Below are 19,801 nucleotides of genomic sequence, written 5' to 3'. Positions count from 1 at the left end.
AATTAGTGGGGGGAAAATTTGGAATTGGGGGTTATGGGTGGGTAATTAGGGGGCTGGGGGGGTCAACGGGGGCATTGGGGTCGGCAATTAGGGGGATGGGGGGTGGGATATGGGGTCTCTTTTAATTGGGGGGCGGGGGGGGGTCGCTAATTGTGCCCCCCCCCCCCCCCCAAAATGTCCCAGGTTGGCCCTGGGGTCCCCGTGGGCCCCTTGGCTCCGTTGGTTAATTAGGGGTCCTAGGGTGGTAATTAGGGGGCTGGGGGGGTAATTAGGCATCTGCGGGCCTTCTAGGGTGTTAATTAGGGGTCTTAGGGGGGTAATTAGTGGGGGAAATTGGGGATTGGGGGTTATGGGGGGGTAATTAGGGGGCTGGGGGGGGTCAACAGGGTCATTGGGGTTGGCAATTAGGGGGCTGGGGTGGTAATTAGGGGCTCTAGGAGGGTAATTAGTGGGGGAAATTTGGGATTGAGGGTTATGGGGGGGGTAATTAGGGGGCTGGGGGGGTAATTAGGGGTCTGGGGGAGTAATGAGAGCTTCTAGGGGGATAATTAGAGGGTTGGGTGGTTATTTGAGGGGTAATTAGGAGCGGAAGGTGGATGGTTAGGTGCTGTAGGGTGGTAATTAGGGAGCTGGGGGGGTAATTAGGGATCTGGGGGCCTTGTAGGGTGTTAATTAGGGGTCTTAGGAGGGTAATTAGTGGGGGGAAATTTGGGATTGAGGGTTATGGGTGGGTAATTAGGGGGCTGGGGGGGTCAACGGGGGCATTGGGGTCGGCAATTAGGGGGCTGGGGTGGTAATTAGGGGCTGTAGGAGGGTAATTAGTGGGGGAAATTGGGGATTGAGAGTTATGGGGGCGGTAATTAGGGGGCTGGGGGGGTAATTAGGGGGCTGGGGGGGTAATGAGAGCTTCTAGGGGGCTAATTAGAGGGTTGGGTGGTTACTTGAGGGATAATTAGGAGCTGAAGGTGGATAATTAGAAGCTGTAGGGGGGTAATTAGGGGCCTGGGGGGCTTCTAGGGTGTTAATTAGGGGTCTTAGGGGAGTAATTAGTGGGGGGAAATTTGGGATTGAGGGTTATGGGGGGTTAATTAGGGGGCTGGGGGGGTCAACGGGAGCATTGGGGTCGGCAGTTAGGGGGCTGGGGTGGTAATTAGGGGCTGTAGGAGGGTAATTAGTGGGGGAAATTGGGGATTGAGGGTTATGGGGGGGGTAATTAGGGGGCTGGGGGGGTAATTAGGGGTCGGGGGGGGGTAATGAGAACTTCTAGGAGGCCAATTAGGGAGTTGGGTGGTTACTTGAGGGGTAATTTGGAGCTGAAGAGGGGTAATTAAGGGTCTGGGGTCTTTTTAGGGTGTTAATTAGGAGTCCTAGGGGGGTAATTAGTGGGGGAAATGGGGGATTGAGGGTTATGGGGGGGTAATTAGGGGTCCTAGGGTGGTAATTAGGGGGCTGGAGGGATAATAATGGAGCTGGGGGTCTTCTAGGGTGTTAATTAGGGTCCTAAGGGGGTAATTAGTGGGAGGAAATTTGGGATTGAGGGTTATGGGGGGGTAATTAGGGGTCCTAGGGTGGTAATTAGGGGGCTGGGGGGGTAATTGGGCATCTGCGGGCCTTCTAGGGTGTTAATTAGGGGTCTTAGGGGGGTAATTAGTGGGGGAAATTGGGGATTGGGGGTTATGGGGGGGTAATTAGGGGGCTGGGGGGGTCAACAGGGTCATTGGGGTTGGCAATTAGGGGGCTGGGGTGGTAATTAGGGGCTCTAGGAGGCAAATTAGTGGGGGAAATTGGGGATTGAGGGTTATGGGGGGGGTAATTAGGGGGCTGGGGGGGTAATTAGGGGTCTGGGGGAGTAATGAGAGCTTCTAGGGGGCTAATTAGAGGGTTGGGTGGTTACTTGAGGGGTAATTAGGAGCTGAAGGTGGATAATTAGAAGCTGTAGGGGGGTAATTAGGGGGCTGGGGGGCTTCTGGATGTTAATTAGGGGTCTTAGAGGGGTAATTAGTGGGGGGAAATTTGGGATTGAGGGTTATGGGGGGGTAATTAGGGGGCTGGGGGGCTACTAGGGTGGTAATTAGGAGTCCTAGAGTGGTAATTACGGGGCTGGGGGGGTAATTAGGCATCTGCGGGCCTTCTAGGGTGTTAATTAGGGGTCTTAGGGGGGTAATTAGTGGGGGAAATTGGGGATTGGGGGTTATGGGTGGGTAATTAGGGGGCTGGGGGGGGTCAACAGGGTCATTGGGGTTGGCAATTAGGGGGCTGGGGTGGTAATTAGGGGCTCTAGGAGGGTAATTAGTGGGGGAAATTTGGGATTGAGGGTTATGGGGGGGGTAATTAGGGGTCCTAGGGTGGTAATTAAGGGGCTGGGGGGGTAATTAGGGATCTGGGGGTCTTCTAGGTTGTTAATTAGGGTCTTAGGGGGGTAATTAGTGGGGGGAAAATTTGGAATTGGGGGTTATGGGGGGGTAATTAGGGGGCTGGGGGGGTCAACAGGGTCATTGGGGTTGGCAATTAGGGGGATGGGGGGTGGGATATGGGGTCTCTTTTAATTGGGGGGGTGGGGGGGGTCGCTAATTGTGCCCCCCCCCCCCCAAAATGTCCCAGGTTGGCCCTGGGGTCCCCGTGGGTCCCTTGGCTCCGTTGGTTTCCCCCCCCCCGGGCCGTTTTGGGGGCGCCGAAGTTGAACCCCAGCGTGATCCAAGCGGCGCCAACCGTCTACTGCAGCCCCCCCGCCAGGAAGGTGGGCGGGGCTTCCGGAAAGGGGGCGGGGTTTGGGCCAAAGGGGGCGGGGTTTCAACCCAGGGGGTGGGGTTACGACCCAAGGGGGCGGGGTTTAGGCTAAAAGGGGGTGGGGTTACAACCCAAGGGGGCGGGGTTTGGATCAAAAGGGGCGGGGTTACAAACCGAGGGGGTGGGGTTACGACTCAAGGGGGCGGGGTTTAGGCCATAAGGAGCGGGGTGACAACCCAAGGGGGCGGGGTTATAACACAAGGGGGCGGGGTTAAGGTCAAAGGGGGTGGGGTTTGGACCCAAAGGGGCGGGGTTACAAACCGAGGGGGTGGGGTTACGACCCAAGAGGGCGGAGCTTAGGCCAAAGGGGGCAGGGTTACAACCCAAGGGGGCGGGGTTTAGGCCAAAAGGGGCGGGGTTACAACCCAAGGGGGGCGGGGTTTTGGCCACGATAAAACTGCAGGGGGCGGGGTTACAACCCAAGGGGGAGGGGCTTAGGTCAAATGGGGCGGGGTTACAACCCAGGGGGTGGGGTTACGACCCAAGGGGGCGGGGTTTAGGCTAAAAGGGGGTGGGGTTACAACCCAAGGGGGCGGGGTTTGGATCAAAAGGGGCGGGGTTACAAACCGAGGGGGTGGGGTTACGACTCAAGGGGGCGGGGTTTAGGCCATAAGGAGCGGGGTGACAACCCAAGGGGGTGGGGTTATAACGCAAGGGGGCGGGGTTAAGGTCAAAGGGGGTGGGGTTTGGACCCAAAGGGGCGGGGTTACAAACCGAGGGGGTGGGGTTACAACCCAAGAGGGGCGGGGTTTAGGCCAAAGGGGGCGGGGTTACAACCCAGGCAGGCGGGGTTTGAGCCAATAGGGGCGGGGTTACAAGCCAAGGGGTGGGGTTACAACCCAAGGGGGCGGGGTTCCCCATATCTCCCCCCAGCCCCCAATATCCCCCCCCAAACCCCCATATCTCACCCAGACCCCAAATTCTGCCCCCATATCCCCCCCCCAGAACCCAAATTCCCCCCCCAAACCCCTATATCTCCCCCCCAGACCCCAAATTCTGCCTTCAGACCCCCATATCTCTCCCCCAAACCCCCATATCTCCCCTCCAGACCCCAAATTCCCCCCCCAGACGCCCATATTCCCCCAGACCCCAAATGTACCCCCATATCCCCCCCCAGACCCCAATATCCCCCCCCAAACCCCCATATCTCACCCACACCCCAAATTCTGCCCCCATATCTCCCCCCAGAACCCAAATTCCCCCCCCCAAACCCTTATATTCCCCCCAGACCCCAAATTTACCCCCATATCCCCCCCCAGACCCCAATATCCCCCCCAAAACCCCCATATCTCCCCCCAGACCCCAAATTTACCCCCATATCCCCCCCCAGACCCCAATATCCCCCCCCAAACCCCCATATCTCACCCACACCCCAAATTCTGCCCCCATATCTCCCTCCAAAACCCAAATTCCCCCCCCCAGACCCCCATATTCCCCCCAGACCCCAAATTTACCCCCATATCCCCCCCCAGCCCCCGATATCCCCCCCCAAACCCCCATATCTCAGCCAGACCCCAAATTCTGCCCCCATATCCCCCCCCCAGAACCCAAATTCCCCCACCAAACCCCCATATCTCCCCCCCCAGACCCCCAAATTCCCACCCAAACACCCATATCTCCCCTTCAGACCCCAAATTTACCCCCATATCCCCCCCCAGACCCCAATATCTCCCCCCAAACTCCCATATCTCCCCCCCGACCCCTAATTTACCCCCATAACCCCCCCCAGACCCCAAATTCCCACCCCAAACCCCCATATCTCCCCTCCAGACCCCAAATTCCCCCCCCCAGACCCCATTACCCCCCCCAAACCCCCTTATCTCCCCCCAGACCCCAAATTCCCCCCCCCAAACTCCTATATCTCTGCCCCAGACCCCAAATTCTGCCCCCAGACCCCTATATCCCCCCCAGACCCCAAATTCTGCCCCCAGACCCCCATATCTTCCCCCAGACCCCCATATCTCCCCCTAGACCCCAAATTTACCCCCATATCCCCCCCCAGACCCCAATATCCCCCCCCAAACTCCCATATTTCCCCCGACCCCTAATTTACCCCCATAAACCCCCCCAGACCCCAAATTCCCCCCCCAAACCCCTATATCTCCCCCCCAGACCCCAAATACTACCTTCAGACCCCAATATCCCCCCCCCAAACCCCCATATCTCACCCAGAACCCAAATTCTGCCCCCATATCTCCCCCCAGAACCCAAATTCCCCCCCCCAACCCCCCATATTCCCCCCAGACCCCAAATTTACCCCCATATCCCCCCCCAGACCCCAATATCCCCCCCCAAACCCCCATATCTCACCCACAACCCAAATTCTGCCCCCATATCTCCCCCCAGAACCCAAATTCCCCCCCCAAACCCCTATATCTCCCCCCCAGACCCCAAATTCTGCCCCCAGACCCCCATATCTCCCCCCCAGACCCCCATATCCCTTCCCCCAGACCCCCATTTCCCCCCCCCGGCCCCCATATTCCCCCCAGACCCCAAATTTACCCCAATATCCCCCCCCAAACCCCCATATCTCACCCAGACCCCAAATTCTGCCCCCATATCTCCCCCCAAAACCCAAATTCCCCCCCCCAAACCCCTATATCTCCTCCCCAGACCCCAAGTTCTGCATTCAGACTCCCATATCTCTCCCCCAAACCCCCATATCTCCCCCCCAGACCCCAAATTCCCCCCCCAGACCCCCATATTCCCCCCAGACCCCAAATTTACCCCCATATCCCCCCCCAGACCCCAATATCCCCCCCCAAACCCCCATATCTCACCCACACCCCAAATTCTGCCCCCATATCTCCCCCCAGAACCCAAATTCCCCCCCCAAACCCCTATATCTCCCCCCCAGACCCCAAATTCTGCCCCCAGACCCCCATATCTCCCCCCCAGACCCCAAATTCCCCCCCCCAGACCCCCATATTCCCCCCAGACCCCAAATTTACCCCCATATCCCCCCCAGACCCCAATATCCCCCCCCAAACCCCATATCTCACCCAGACCCCAAATTCTGCCCCCATATCTCCCCCCAGAACCCAAATTCCCCCCCCCAAACCCCCATATTCCCCCCAGACCCCAAATTTACCTCCATATCCCCCCCCAGACCCCAATATCCCCCCCCCAAACCCCCATATCTCACCCAGACCCCAAATTCTGCCCCCATATCTCCCCCCAGAACCCAAATTCCCCCCCCTAAACCCCCATATCTCCCCTTCAGACCCCAAATTTACCCCCATATCCCCCCCCAGCCCCCGATATCCCCCCCCAAACCCCCATATCTCACCCAGACCCCAAATTCTGCCCCCATATCCCCCCCCCAGAACCCAAATTCCCCCCCCAAACTCCTATATCTCCCCCCCAGACCCCCAAATTCCCCCCCAGACCCCCATATCTCCCCTTCAGACCCCAAATGTACCCCCATATCCCCCCCCAGACCCCAATATCCCCCCCCAAACTCCCATATCTCCCCCCCGACCCCTAATTTACCCCCATAACCCCCCCCAGACCCCAAATTCCCCCCCCAAACTCCTGTATCTCCGCCCCAGACCCCAAATTCTGCCCCCAGTCACCCATATCTCCCCCCCAGACCCCAAATTTGCCCCCATACCCCCCCCCAGACCCCATATTCCCCCCCCAGACCTCCATATCCCTCCACCCAGACCCCCATTTCCCCCCCCCCCAGTCCCCAAATCCCCCCCCTGGCCCCCATTACCCCCCACTTCCGGTTGACTTAGCCCCACCCCCTTTTTTGCAGGAGGAAGTCCCGCCCCCTCGCGATCCCATCCCGGAAGAGAACCGGATTGGTCCGTCGCTGCCCGTGGCTCCGCCCCCTTCGCTTCCTGACCCCGCCCCCGAGCCCCGCCCACCTCCCGGGCCCCGCCCCGACCCCTCCCCCACCCCAAACCGACCCCGAAGGTCACGACCCGGTGACCCCCCCGTGGGGGCGGAGGTAAGGGGTCAAAGGTCACGGTGGGGTCATGGGGGGGGCATGGGGGTCTTTAGGGTTTGGGGGTTATGGGGTGGGGGAGGGGTTATGGGGGTGTGGGGGTCATGGAGGGGTCATGGGGGTAATTGGGGTTATGGGGGTCAGAGGTCATGGAGGGGTCATTAGGGTCATGGGTTAGAGGTCATGGAGAGATCATGGGGGATCAGAGGTCATGGAGGGGTCATGGGGGTTATGGGGGTCATGGGGGTCAGAGGTCATGGAGGGGTCATCGGGGTCGTGGGGGGTCATCGGGGTCATGGACGGGTCATGGGGGTCATTGGGGTTATGGGGGTCAGAGGTCATGGAGGGGTCATCGGGGTCGTGGGGGGTCATCGGGGTCATGGACGGGTCATGGGGGTCATTGGGGTTATGGGGGTCAGAGGTCATGGAGGGGTCATCGGGGTCGTGGGGGGTCATCGGGGTCATGGACGGGTCATGGGGGTCATTGGGGTTATGGGGGTCAGAGGTCATGGAGGGGTCATGGGGGTCATTGGGGTCAGAAGTCATGGAGGGGTTATTGGGGTTATGGGGGTCAGAGGTCATGGAGGGGTCACTGGGGTCATGGGGTCATTGGGGTTATGTGGGGTCATGGGGGGTTACGGTGAGGGAGGGGCGGGGTTATTTCTTAAAGGGGCAGCACGCTCTTTAAAGGAGATTGGCTGTCTGGAAAAGGGGCGGGGCTTTGGGGGGGCGGGGCTATCTCTTAAAGGGGCCACGCTTCCTATAAAGCTGATTGGCTATCTGAAAAAGTGGGCGGGGCTTTTTCAGGAGGGGCGGGGCTATCTCTTAAAGGGGCAGCGCTTCCTATAAAGGGAATTGGCTATCCGGAAAAGGGGGCGGGGCTTTTTCAGGAGGGGCGGGGCTATCTCTTAAAGGGGCAGCGCTTCCTATAAAGGGGATTGGCTATCCGGAAAAGAGGGCGGGGCTTTTGCAGGAGGGGCGGGGCTCTTAAAGGGGCAGCGCTTCCTGTAAATGCGATTGGCTATCTGAAAAGTGGGAGGGGCTTTTGCAGGAAGGGCGGGGCTCTTCAAGGGGGAGCGCTTCCTGTAAATGTGATTGGCTGTCTGGAAAAGTGGGCGGGGCTTTTGCAGGAGGGGCGGGGCTATGTCTTAAAGGGGCAGCGCTTCCTATAAGCGGGATTGGTTATCTGGAAAAGTGGGCGGGGCGTTTGCAGGAGGGGGGGGCTCTTAAAGGGGCAGCGCTTCCTGTAAATGCGATTGGCTATCTGGAAAAGGGGGCGGGGCTTTTTCGGGAGGGGCGGGGCTCTTAAAGGGGCAGCGCTTCCTATAAAGGCGATTGGCTGTCTGGAAAAGTGGGCGGGGCTTTTGCAGGAGGGGCGGGGCTATCTCTTAAAGGGGCAGCGCTTCCTGTAAAGGCGATTGGCTATCTGGAAAAGGGGGCGGGGCTTTTGCAGGAGGGGCGGGGCTATCTCTTAAAGGGGCAGCGCTTCCTATAAGGGGGATTGGCTATCTGGAAAAGGGGGCGGGGCTTTTGCAGGAGGGGCGGGGCTATCTCTTAAAGGGGCAGCGCTTCCTATAAACTGGATTGGTTATTTGGAAAATTGGGGCGGGGCTTTTGCGGGGGGGCGGGGCTCTTAAAGGGACAGCGCTTCCTATAAGGGGGATTGGCTATTTAGAAAAGGGGGTGGGGCTTTTGTAGGAGGGGCGGGGCCATCTCTTAAAGGGACAGCGCACTCTATATGGGTTCTATCTCGAAAAAGGGGGGGGGCGGGGTTTTCCAGGAGGAGGCGGGGCTTTGCCAAACGGGTGGGGGGGGCGTGGCCTCTCTTGACCCCGCCCCCCCCCAAAAAAAAACACAGGTGGGGGCGGAGCCTATAGGAGCAGAAGAGAGGAAGAAGGGGAAGCCAGAGAGGCTGAAACGCTGCATCCGTACGGCGGCTGGGAGCAGCTGGGAGGACCCCAGTTTGTTGGAGTGGGATGCTGGTATGGCGGGGGGGGGGGGGGGGTTATTGGGGGGGTTTGGGGGGGTTTTGGGGAAGTGGGGGGCGTGGGGGGAGTGAGGGGGGAAGGTGGGGGGTGGGGGGGTTGAGGGGTGGGGGAATGTGGGGGGAGGGGGGATATGGGGGGATTGCTGTGGATTCTTATGGGTTCCTATGGTGGCTCTATAGATTTTTATGGGACTTTATGGGGTGTCTGTCAGTACCTATGGGTTTTTATGGGGTCTCTGTCGGTCCCTATGGGTTCCTATGGGGTTTTTATATGGGGTTATGGGTCAGTGTCACCCCACTGGGTTATGGGGCCCCATAAGGTCCCTAAGATCCCTATGGGTCCCTATTGGAGTTCTATAGATTCCTGTATGTCTTTATGGGGTCTCTGTAGGTCCCTATGGGTTTTTATGGGGTCTCTGTCGGTCCCTATGGGTTCCTATGGGGTTTCTATATGAGGTTATGGGTCGGTGTCCCCCCACTTGGGTTATGGGACCCCATAAGGTCCCTATCGATGCCTATGGGTTCCTATGGTGGCTCTATGGATCCTTATGGGACTTTATGAGGTCTCTGTCGGTCCCTATGGGTTTTTATGGGGTCTCTGTCGGTCCCTATGGGTTCCTATGAGGGCTCTATGTGGGGTTATGGGTTGGTGTCCTCCCACTTGGGTTATGGGGCCACATAAGGTCAATATAGATCCCTATGGGTCCCTATATGGGGTCTCTGTAGGTCCTTTTGGGCCTTTATGGGGTCTCTGTCGGTCCCTATGGCTTCCTATGGGGTTTCTATATGAGGTTATGGGTCGGTGTCACCCCACTGGGTTATGGGACCCCATAAGGTCCCTATAGATGCCTATGGGTTCCTATGGTGGCTCTGTAGGTTCCTATGGGTCTTTGTGGCGTCTCTGTCGGTCCCTATGGGTTTTTATGGGGTCTCTGTCGGTCCCTATGGCTTTCTATAGGGTTTCTATATGGGGTTATGGGTCGGTGTCACCCCACTGGGTTATGGGGCCCCATAAAGTCTCTATAGATCCCTATGGGTCCCTATTGGAATCCTGTAAATCCCTGTGTGTCTTTATGGTGGCTCTGTTTGTCCCTATGGGTTTTTTTGGGGTCTCTGTCGGTCCCTATGGCTTCCTATGGGGTTTCTATATGGGGTTATGGGTCGGTGTCACCCCACTGGCTTATGGGGCCCCATAAAGTCTCTATAGATCCCTATGGGTCCCTATTGGAGTCCTGTAAATCCCTATGGGTTTTTATGGGGGCTCTGTCGGTCTCTATGGGTCTTTATGGGGTCTCTGTCGGTCCCTATGGGTTCTTATGGGGTTTCTATATGGGGTTATGGGTTGGTGTCACCCCACTGGCTTATGAGGCCCCATAAAGTCCCTATAGATCCCAGTATGGCTCCCTATTGGCGTCCTATAGATCCCAAAGCCTCAGCGCTCTCCCCTGCGGGTTATGGATCCGCCCCATAAGCATCTCCACCCCATAAAGTTCCTATAGATCCCTATGGGTTCGTATGCTATCTCTATAGATCCCTATGGGCCTTTATGGGGTCTCTGTAGGTCCTTATGGGTTCCTGTGGGGTTTCTATATGGGGTTATGGGTCAGTGTCACCCCACTGGGTTATGGGGATCCACAAGGTCCCTAAGATGCTTATAGGTCCCTATTGGAGTCCTATAGATCCCTGTGTGTCTTTATGGGGTCTCTGTAGGTCCCTATGGGTTCCTATGGGGTTTCTATATGGGGTTATGGGTCGGTGTCACCCCACTGGGTTATGGGGCCCCATAAAGTCTCTATAGATCCCTATGGGTCCCTGTTGGAGTCCTGTAAATCCCTATGGGTTTTTATGGGGGCTCTGTAGGTCCCTATGGGTCTTTATGGGGTCTCTGTTGGTCCCTATGGGTTCTTATGGGGTTCCTATACGGGGTTATGGATCGGTGTCACCCCACTGGCTTATGGGGCCCCATAAAGTCCCTATAGATCCCAATATGGCTCCCTATTGGCGTTCTATAGATCCCAAAGCCTCAGCACTCTCCCCTGCGGGTTATGGATCCGCCCCATAAGCGTCACCACCCCATAAGACCCCTATAGACCTCTATGATTTCTATGGTGGCTCTATAGATCTTTATGGGTCTTTATGGGGTCTTTGTCGGTCCCATTGGGTTCTTATGGGGTTCTTATACGGGGTTATGGGTCGGTGTCACCCCACTGGGTTACGGGGCCCCATAAGGTCAATATAGATCTCTATGGGGTCCTATGTGGTCGCTGTCGGTCCCTGTGGGTCTTTATGGGGTCTCTGTCGGTCCCTATGGCTTCCTATGGGGTTTCTATATGGGGTTATGGGTCAGTGTCTCCCCACTGGGTTATAGGGCCCCATAAGCTCTCTATAGATCCCTATTGGTGTCTATATGGGGTGTCTGTAGGTTTCTATGGGTTCTTATGGGGTTTCTATATGGGGTTATGGATCGGTGTCACCCCACTGGCTTATGAGGCCCCATAAGGTCCCTATAGATCCCAATATGGCTCCCTACAGGGATCCTATAGATCCCAAAGCCTCAGTGCTCTCCCCTGCAGATATGGGTCCGCCCCATAAGCATCTCCACCCCATAAGACCCCTATAGACCTCTATGAGTTTCTATGGTGGTTCTATAGATCCTTAAGGGACTTTATGGGGTCTCTGTCGGTCCCTATGGGTTCTTATGGGGTTCTTATATGGGGTTATGGGTCGGTGTCACCCCACTGGGTTATGGGTCCCCTCAAGGTCAATATAGATCTCTATGGGGTCCTATGGGGTCTCTGTCGGTCCCTATGGGTCTTTATGGGGTCTCTGTCGGTCCCTATGGGTTCCTATGGGGTTTCTATATGGGGTTACGGGTTGGTGTCACCCCACTGGCTTTTGGGGCCCCATAAAGTCCCTATAGATCCCAATATGGCTCCCTATTGGCGTCCTATAGATCCCAAAGCCTCAGCGCTCTCCCCTGCGGGTTATGAGTCCGCCCCATAAGCATCTCCACCCTATAAAGTTCCTATAGATCCCTATGGGTTCGTATGCTATCTCTATAGATCCCTATGGGCTTTTATGGGGTCTCTGTTGATCCGTATGGGTTCCTGTGGGGTTTCTATATGGGGTTATGGGTCAGTGTCACCCCACTTGGGTTATGGGGATCCACAAGGTCCCTAAGATCCCTATAGGTCCCTATTGGAGTCCTGTAAATCCCTATGGGTTTTTATGGGGGCTCTGTAGGTCCCTATGGGTGTTTATGGGGGTTCTGTTGGTCCCTATGGGTTCTTATGGGGTTCCTATACGGGGTTACGGGTTGGTGTCACCCCACTGGCTTATGAGGCCCCATAAAGTCCCTATAGATCCCAGTATGGCTCCCTATTGGCGTCCTATAGATCCCAAAGCCTCAGTGCTCTCCCCTGCGGGTTATGGATCCACCCCATAAGCGTCACCACCCCATAAGACCCCTATAGACCTCTATGATTTCTATGGTGGCTCTATAGATCTTTATGGGTCTTTATGGGGTCTCTGTCAGTCCCATTGGGTTCTTATGGGGTTCTTATACGGGGTTATGGGTCGGTGTCACCCCACTGGGTTACGGGGCCCCATAAGGTCAATATAGATCTCTATGGGGTCCTATGTGGTCGCTGTCGGTCCCTGTGGGTCTTTATGGGGTCTCTGTCGGTCCCTATGGGTTCTTATGGGGTTTCTATATGGGGTTATGGGTCTCTGTCACCCCACTGGCTTATGGGACCCCATAAAGTCCCTATAGATCCCAATATGGCTCCCTATTGGCGTCCTATAGATCCCAAAGCCTCAGCGCTCTCCCCTGCGGGTTATGGATCCGCCCCATAAGCATCTCCACCCCATAAAGCCCTTTGACCCCGTAAAACCCTTTGTGCCCCGCAGACGATTTCCGGATCTTTTGCGGGGATTTGGGCAACGAGGTGAACGACGACATCCTGGCCCGCGCCTTCGGCCGCTACCCGTCCTTCCTCAAGGCCAAGGTGATCCGCGACAAACGCACCGGCAAGACCAAGGGCTACGGCTTCGTGTCCTTCAAGGACCCCAACGACTACGTCAGGGCCATGAGGGAGATGAATGGTGAGCTGCCGGGACCTGCGGGGACACGGGGTCGGTGGGGGCAATGGGGGCAATGGGGGCTTTGGGGTCAATGGAGGCATTGGGGTCAATGGGACATTGAGGTCAATGGGGGCATTGGGGTCAATGGGGGGAATGGGGTAAATGGGGTCAGGGAGGGCATTGGGGTCAATGGGGTCAATGGGGTCAATGGGGTCAGGGAGGGCATTGGGGTCAATGGGGCATTGGGGTCAATGGGGGCAATGGGGTCAGGGAGGGCATTGGGGTCAATGGGGTCAATGGGGTCAATGGGGTCAGGGAGGGCATTGGGGTCAATGGGGCATTGGGGTCAATGGGGGCAATGGGGTCAGGGAGGGCATTGGGGTCAATGGGGTCAATGGGGTCAATGGGGTCAGGGAGGGCATTGGGGTCAATGGGGTCAGGGAGGGCATTGGGGGCAATGGGGGCGTTGGGGTCCATAGGGTCAATGGAGACATTGGGGTCAATTGGGTCAATGGGGACATTGGGGTCAATGGGGGCAATGGGGAGAATGGGGTCAATGGGGGCATTGGGGGCAGTGGGGCCATTGGGGTCAATGGGGACAAGGACCCCAACGATGACGTCAGGGCCATGAGGGAGATGAACGGTGAGCTGCCGGGACCTGCGGGGACACGGGGTCGGTGGGGGCAATGGGGGCTTTGGGGACATTGGGGTCAATGGGGTCAATGGGGAGATTGGGGTCAATGGGGAGATTGGGGTCAATGTGGACATTGGGGTCAATGGGGAGATTGGGGTCAATGTGGACATTGGGGGCAATGGGGGCTTTGGGGTCAATGGGGACATTGGGGTCAATGGGACATTGGGGTCAATGGGGGCATTGGGGTCAATGGGGGCATTGGGGACATTGGGGTCAATGGGGGCATTGGAGTCAATGTCGGCATTGGGGGGAATGGAGGGAATGGGGTCAATGGGGGCTTTGAGGGCAATGGGGGCTTTGGGGTCAATGGGGGCAATGGGGGGAATGGGGTCAATGGGGGCAATGGGGAGAATGGGGTCAATGGGGGCATTGGGGGCAGTGGGGCCATTGGGGTCAATGGGGACAAGGACCCCAACGACGACGTCAGGGCCATGAGGGAGATGAACGGTGAGCTGCCGGGACCTGCGGGGACACGGGGTCGGTGGGGGCAATGGGGGCAGTGGGGGCAATGGGGACATTGGGGACATTGGGGGCAATGGGGGCGTTGGGGTCCATAGGGTCAATGAAGACATTGAGGTCAACGGGGGCAATGGGGGCAATGGGGGCAATGGGGTCAGTAGGGTCAATGGAGTCAGTGGGGTCAGTGGGGACATTGGGGTCAATGGGGTCAGTGGGGACATTGGGGGCAATGGGGGCTTTGGGGTCAATGGGGACATTGGGGTCAATGGGACATTGGGGTCAATGGGAGCATTGAGTTCAATGCGGTCAATGAGGGGAATGGGGACATCGGGGGCAATGTGGTCAATGGGGGCAATGGGGAGAATGGGGTCAATGGGGGCAATGGGGTCATTGGGGTCAATGTGGACATTGGGGTCAATGGGGCATTGGGGGCAATGGGGTCAATGGAGGCAATGGGGGGAATGGGGACATTGGGGTCAACGGGGGCAATGGGGAGAATGGGGTCAATGGGGGCAATGGGGGCATTGAGGTCAATGGGGTCAATAGGGGCATCAGGGACATTGGGGTCAATGGGGACATTGGGGTCAATGGGGACATTGGAGTCAATGGGGGCAGTGGGGTCAGGGAGGGCATTGGGGGCAATGGGGGCGTTGGGGTCCATAGGGTCAATGGAGACATTGGGGTCAATTGGGTCAATGGAGATATTGGGGTCAATGGGGGCAATGGGGACATTGGGGGCAATGGGGGCGTTGGGGTCCATAGGGACATTGAGGTCAATGGGGGCAATGGGTGCAATGGGGTCAATGGGGGCAATGTGGGCAATGGGGTCAGGGAGGGGATTGGGGTCAATGGGGACAAGGACCCCAACGACGACGTCAGGGCCATGAGGGAGATGAACGGTGAGCTGCCGGGACCTGCGGGGACACGGCGTCGGTGGGGGCAATGGGGGCTTTGGGGTCAATGGGGGCATTGGGGTCAATGGGGGCAATGGGGAGAATGGGGTCAATGGGGGCAATGGGGTCATTGGGGTCAATGGGGACATTGGGGTCAATGGGGACATTGGGGACATTGGGGTCAATGGGGACATTGGGGTCAATGGGGCATGGGGGTCAATGGGGAGATTGGGGTCAATGTGGACATTGGGGTCAATGGGGCATTGGGGGCAATGGGGTCAATGGGGGCAATGGGGGCAATGGGGGCTTTGGGGTCAATGGGGACATTGGGGTCAATGGGGACATTGGGGTCAATGGGGGCATTGGGGTCAATGGGGAGATTGGGGTCAATGTGGACATTGGGGTCAATGGGGGCATTGAGTTCAATGCGGTCAGTGAGGGGAATGGGGACATTGGGGGCAATGGGGAGAATGGGGTCAATGGGGGCAATGGGGTCAATGGGGACATTGGGGTCAATGGGGGCAATGGGGAGAATGGGGTCAATGGGGGCATTGGGGGCAGTGGGGCCATTGGGGTCAATGGGGACAAGGACCCCAACGACGACGTCAGGGCCATGAGGGAGATGAACGGTGAGCTGCCGGGACCTGCGGGGACACGGGGTCGGTGGGGGCAATGGGGGCTTTGGGGTCAATGGGGACATTGGGGTCAATGGGGACATTGGAGTCAATGGGGGCATTGGGGTCAATGGAGACATTGGGGTCAATGGGGAGATTGGGGTCAATGTGGACATTGGGGTCAATGTGGACATTGGGGGCAATGGGGGCTTTGGGGTCAATGGGGCATTGGGGTCAATGGGACATTGGGGGCAATGGGGGCTTTGGGGTCAATGGGGCATTGGGGTCAATGGGACATTGGGGGCAATGGGGGCTTTGGGGTCAATGGGGCATTGGGGTCAATGGGACATCGGGGTCAATGGGGGCTTTGGGGTCAATGCGGTCAATGAGGGGAATGGGGACATTGGGGGCAATGGGGTCAATGGGGGTAATGGGGTCAATGGAGGCAATGGGGGGAATGGGGACATTGGGGTCAATGGGGGGAATGGGGACATTGGGGGCAATGGGGCCATTGGGGACATTGGGGGCAATGGGGGCGTTGGGGACATCGGGGGCAATGGGGGCGTTGGGGACATCGGGGGCAATGGGGGCGTTGGGGTCCATAGGGTCAATGAAGACATTGAGGTCAACGGGGGCAATGGGGGCAATGGGGGCAATGGGGGCATTGGGGGCAATGGGGGCATTGGGGTCAGTGGGGACATTGGGGTCAATGGGACATTGAGTTCAATGCGGTCAATGAGGGGAATGGGGACACTGGGGGCAATGGGGGCATTGGGGTCAATGGGGGCAATGGGGGGAATGGGGACATTGGGGTCAATGGGGCATTGGGGGCAATGGGGGCAATGGGGTCAATGGGGCATTGGGGGCAATGGGGGCAATAGGGGCATCAGGGACATTGGGGTCAATGGGGAGATTGGGGTCAATGGGGGCAATGGGGAGAATGGGGGCAATGGGGGCAATGGAGGCTATGGGGTCAGTGGGGACATTGGGGTCAATGGGGACATTTGGGGTCAATGGGGTCAGTGGGGACATTGGGGTCAATGGGGGCAATGGGGAGGATGGGGTCAATGGGGGCATTGGGGTCAATGGGGGCTTTGGGGTCAGTGGGGTCAATAGCGTCTCTATGGGGCCAATGGGGTCTCTATGGGGTTTCTATGGGGTCTCTATGGGTTCTGTATGAGGTCTGTATGGGGTCTCTATAGGGTCTCTATGGGGTCTGTAGGGAGTCCGTATAGGGTCTGTATGGGGTCCATATGGGATTTCTATGGGGTCCATATGGGGTTTCTGTGGGGTCCATATGGGGTCTGTATGGGGTCTCTATGGGGTCAATATGGGGTCAGTATGGGGTCCCTCTGGGGTCGATATGGAGTCTCTATGGGGTCTGTATGGGGTCTCTATGGGGTCCGTATAGAGGCCCTATAAGGTCCATATGGGGTCAGTATGGGGTCTCTATAAGGTCTCTATGGGGTCTGTAGGGGGTCCGTATGGGGTCAGTAAGGGGTCTCTATGGGGTCTGTATAGGGTCTCTTTGGGGTCTCTATGGAGTCTCTATGGGGTCTGTGTGGGGTCTCTATGGGTCTGTATGAGGTCTCTATGGGATTTCTATGGGGTCTCTATGGGGTCTGTATGGGGTCTCTCTGGGGTCCATATGGGGTCTGTATGGGGTTTCTATGGGGTTTCTATGGGGTTTCTATGGGATTTCTATGGGGTCTGTGTGGGGTCTGTGTGGGGTTTCTATGGGGTTTCTATGGGGTTTCTATGGGATTTCTATGGGGTCTCTATGGGGTCTGTGTGGGGTCTCTATGGGGTCTCTATGGGACTTGTATGGGGTCTCTATGGGGTCTGTATGGGATTTCGATGGGGTCTCTATGAGGTCTGTATGGGGTCGGTATGTGGTTTCTATGGGGTCTGTGTGGGGTCTGTTTGGGGTCTCTATGGGGTCTGTGTGGGGTTTCTATGGGGTCTGTATGGGGTCTCTATGGGGTCTGTGTGGGGTTTCTATGGGGTCTGTGTGGGGTTTCTATGGGGTCTCTATGGGGTCTTTATGGGGTTTCTATGGGATTTCTATGGGGTCTCTATGGGGTCTCTATGGGGTCTCTATGGGGTCTTTGTGGGGTCTGTATGAGGTCTCTATGGGGTCTCTATGGAGACTGTATGGGGCCTGTGTGGGGTCTGTGTGGGGTCTCTATGGGGTCTCTATGGGGTCTGTGTGGGGTCTCTATGAGGCCTCTATGGGATTTCTATGGGGTCTCTATGGGGTCTGTGTGGGGTCTTTGTGGGGTCTCTATGGGGTCTGTATGGGCTTGGTATGGGGTCTGCGTGGGGTCTCTATGGGGTCTGTATGGGGTCTGTGTGGGATCTCTATGGGGTCTCTATGGGGTCTGTATGGGGTCTCTATGGGGTCTGTATGGGGTCTGTGTGGGGTCTCTATGGGGTCTCTATGGGGTCTGTATGGGGTCTGTGTGGGATCTCTATGGGGTCTCTATGGGGTCTGTATGAGGTCTCTATGGGGTCTCTATGGGGTCTGTGTGGGGTCTGTGTGGGGTCTCTATGGGATTTCTATGGGGTCTCTATGGGATTTCTATGGGGTCTGCGTGGGGTCTGTATGGGGTCTGTGTGGGATTTCTATGGGGTCTGTATGAGGTCTCTATGGGGTCTCTATGGGGTCTTTGTGGGGTCTCTATGGGGTCTGTATGAGGTCTCTATGGGGTCTCTATGGGGTCTGTGTGGGGTCTCTATGGGGTCTGTGTGGGATCTCTATGGGGTCTCTATGGGGTCTGTGTGGGATTTCTATGGGGTCTCTATGGGGTCTGTATGAGGTCTCTATGGGGTCTTTGTGGGGTCTGTATGGGGTCTTTGTGGGGTTGCAGGGAAGTACGTGGGCAGCCGGCCCATCAAGCTGCGGAAGAGCATGTGGAAGGAGCGCAACCTGGACGTGGTGCGCAAGAAGCAGCGCGAGAAGAAGAAGCTGGGCCTGCGCTAGGCGCCATCTTGGATTGGGCTTCATCGTGGCCGCCATCTTGGATTCGGGTTTATGGTGGCCGCCATCTTGGATTCGGGTTTATCGTGGCCGCCATCTTCGTCGTGGCCGCCATCTTGGATTGCCGTTCATCATGGCCGCCATCTTGGATTGGGGTTTATGGTGGCTGCCATCTTGGATTGCGGTTCATCGTGGCCGCCATCTTGGATTGGGGTTTTCATGCCCGCCATCTTCGTCGTGGCCGCCATCTTGGATTGCTGTTCATCATGGCCGCCATCTTGGATTCGGGTTTGTCGTGGCCGCCATCTTGGATTTGGGTTCATTATGGCCGTCATCTTGGATTTGGGTTTTCATGGCTGCCATCTTGGGTTACAGTTCATCATGGCCGCCATCTTGGATTGGGGTTTATCGTGGCCACCATGTTGGATTGCGGTTCATCATGGACACCATGTTGGATTCGGGTTTGTCGTGGCCGCCATCTTGGATTGGGGTTTATGGTGGCTACCATCTTGGATTGCAGTTCATCGTGGCCGCCATCTTGGATTGGGGTTGCATCGTGGCTGCTATCTTGGATTGCAGTTCATCATGGCCGCCATCTTGGATTGCGGTTACATCATGGACGCCATCTTGGATTCGGGTTTATCGTGGCCGCCATCTTGGATTGGGGTTTATCGTGGCCGCCATCATGGATTGGGGTTTTTGTGGCTGCCATCTTGGATTGCAGTTCATCATGGCCGCCATCTTGGATTCGGGTTCATTATGGCCGTCATCTTGGATTTGGGTTTTGTGGCTGCCATCTTGGATTGTAGTTCATCATGGCCGCCATCTTGGACTCGGGTTTATCGTGGATGCCATCTTGGATTGGGGTTTTCATGGCTGCCATCTTCATCGTGGCTGCCATCTTGGATTGCAGTTCATCCTGGCCGCCATCTTGGATTTTGTAGGGCCTACCAAAATGGCGGTGGAGTTGGAATTAAAGGGCCAAAGGGGGTTTTGGTTACGTCGGGGTTTGGTGTGGGGTCTGCTTTAATTAATGAATGGCGTCACGGGGTCCGTCTCGTTAGCGAGGTGATTAATAGGGGTCTGAGCTCGTTGGGGTTTCTGTAGGTCCTACTTAATTACGGCGTCTTAATTAGGCTCATCTCGTTAGCGAGGTGATTAATGGGGATCCCAGTTTCTTTATGTGGGGTTTTTGTAGGTCCTGCTTTAATTATGGCCTCATAATTGGGCCCATCTCATTAGCGAGGTAATTAGTGGGAACCTGGGTTTGCTTACATGCAGTTTCCGTAGGTCCTGCTTTAATTACGGCATCTTAATTGGACTCATGCCATTGATGCAGTAATTAATGGGCT

The 19,801-nt window shown here is 56.9% G+C and overlaps 1 protein-coding gene across 1 annotated transcript in view; it reads left to right on the top strand.

The window, feature by feature from the left end:
- The window catches only part of RBM42 (RNA binding motif protein 42), a 34,559-nt gene extending 15,110 nt beyond the window's left edge, over nucleotides 1-19,449 (top strand). The window contains exons 6-12 of the mRNA XM_090128076.1: nucleotides 184-222; nucleotides 1,879-1,901; nucleotides 2,602-2,737; nucleotides 6,548-6,742; nucleotides 8,598-8,721; nucleotides 12,636-12,830; nucleotides 18,340-19,449. Coding sequence (XP_089984202.1) covers nucleotides 184-222; nucleotides 1,879-1,901; nucleotides 2,602-2,737; nucleotides 6,548-6,742; nucleotides 8,598-8,721; nucleotides 12,636-12,830; nucleotides 18,340-18,452 — 825 coding nt within the window. The 3' untranslated portion in view covers nucleotides 18,453-19,449. The remainder of the gene's footprint in view (nucleotides 1-183; nucleotides 223-1,878; nucleotides 1,902-2,601; nucleotides 2,738-6,547; nucleotides 6,743-8,597; nucleotides 8,722-12,635; nucleotides 12,831-18,339) is intronic.
- The last annotated feature ends 352 nt before the right edge of the window (nucleotides 19,450-19,801 follow it).

The sequence above is a fragment of the Phasianus colchicus genome, chromosome 32, assembly GCF_987193195.1.
Source record: "Phasianus colchicus chromosome 32, bPhaCol1.hap1.1, whole genome shotgun sequence".
Lineage (NCBI taxonomy): Eukaryota > Metazoa > Chordata > Aves > Galliformes > Phasianidae > Phasianus > Phasianus colchicus.
This window is presented reverse-complemented; position numbering and strand designations above follow the sequence as displayed.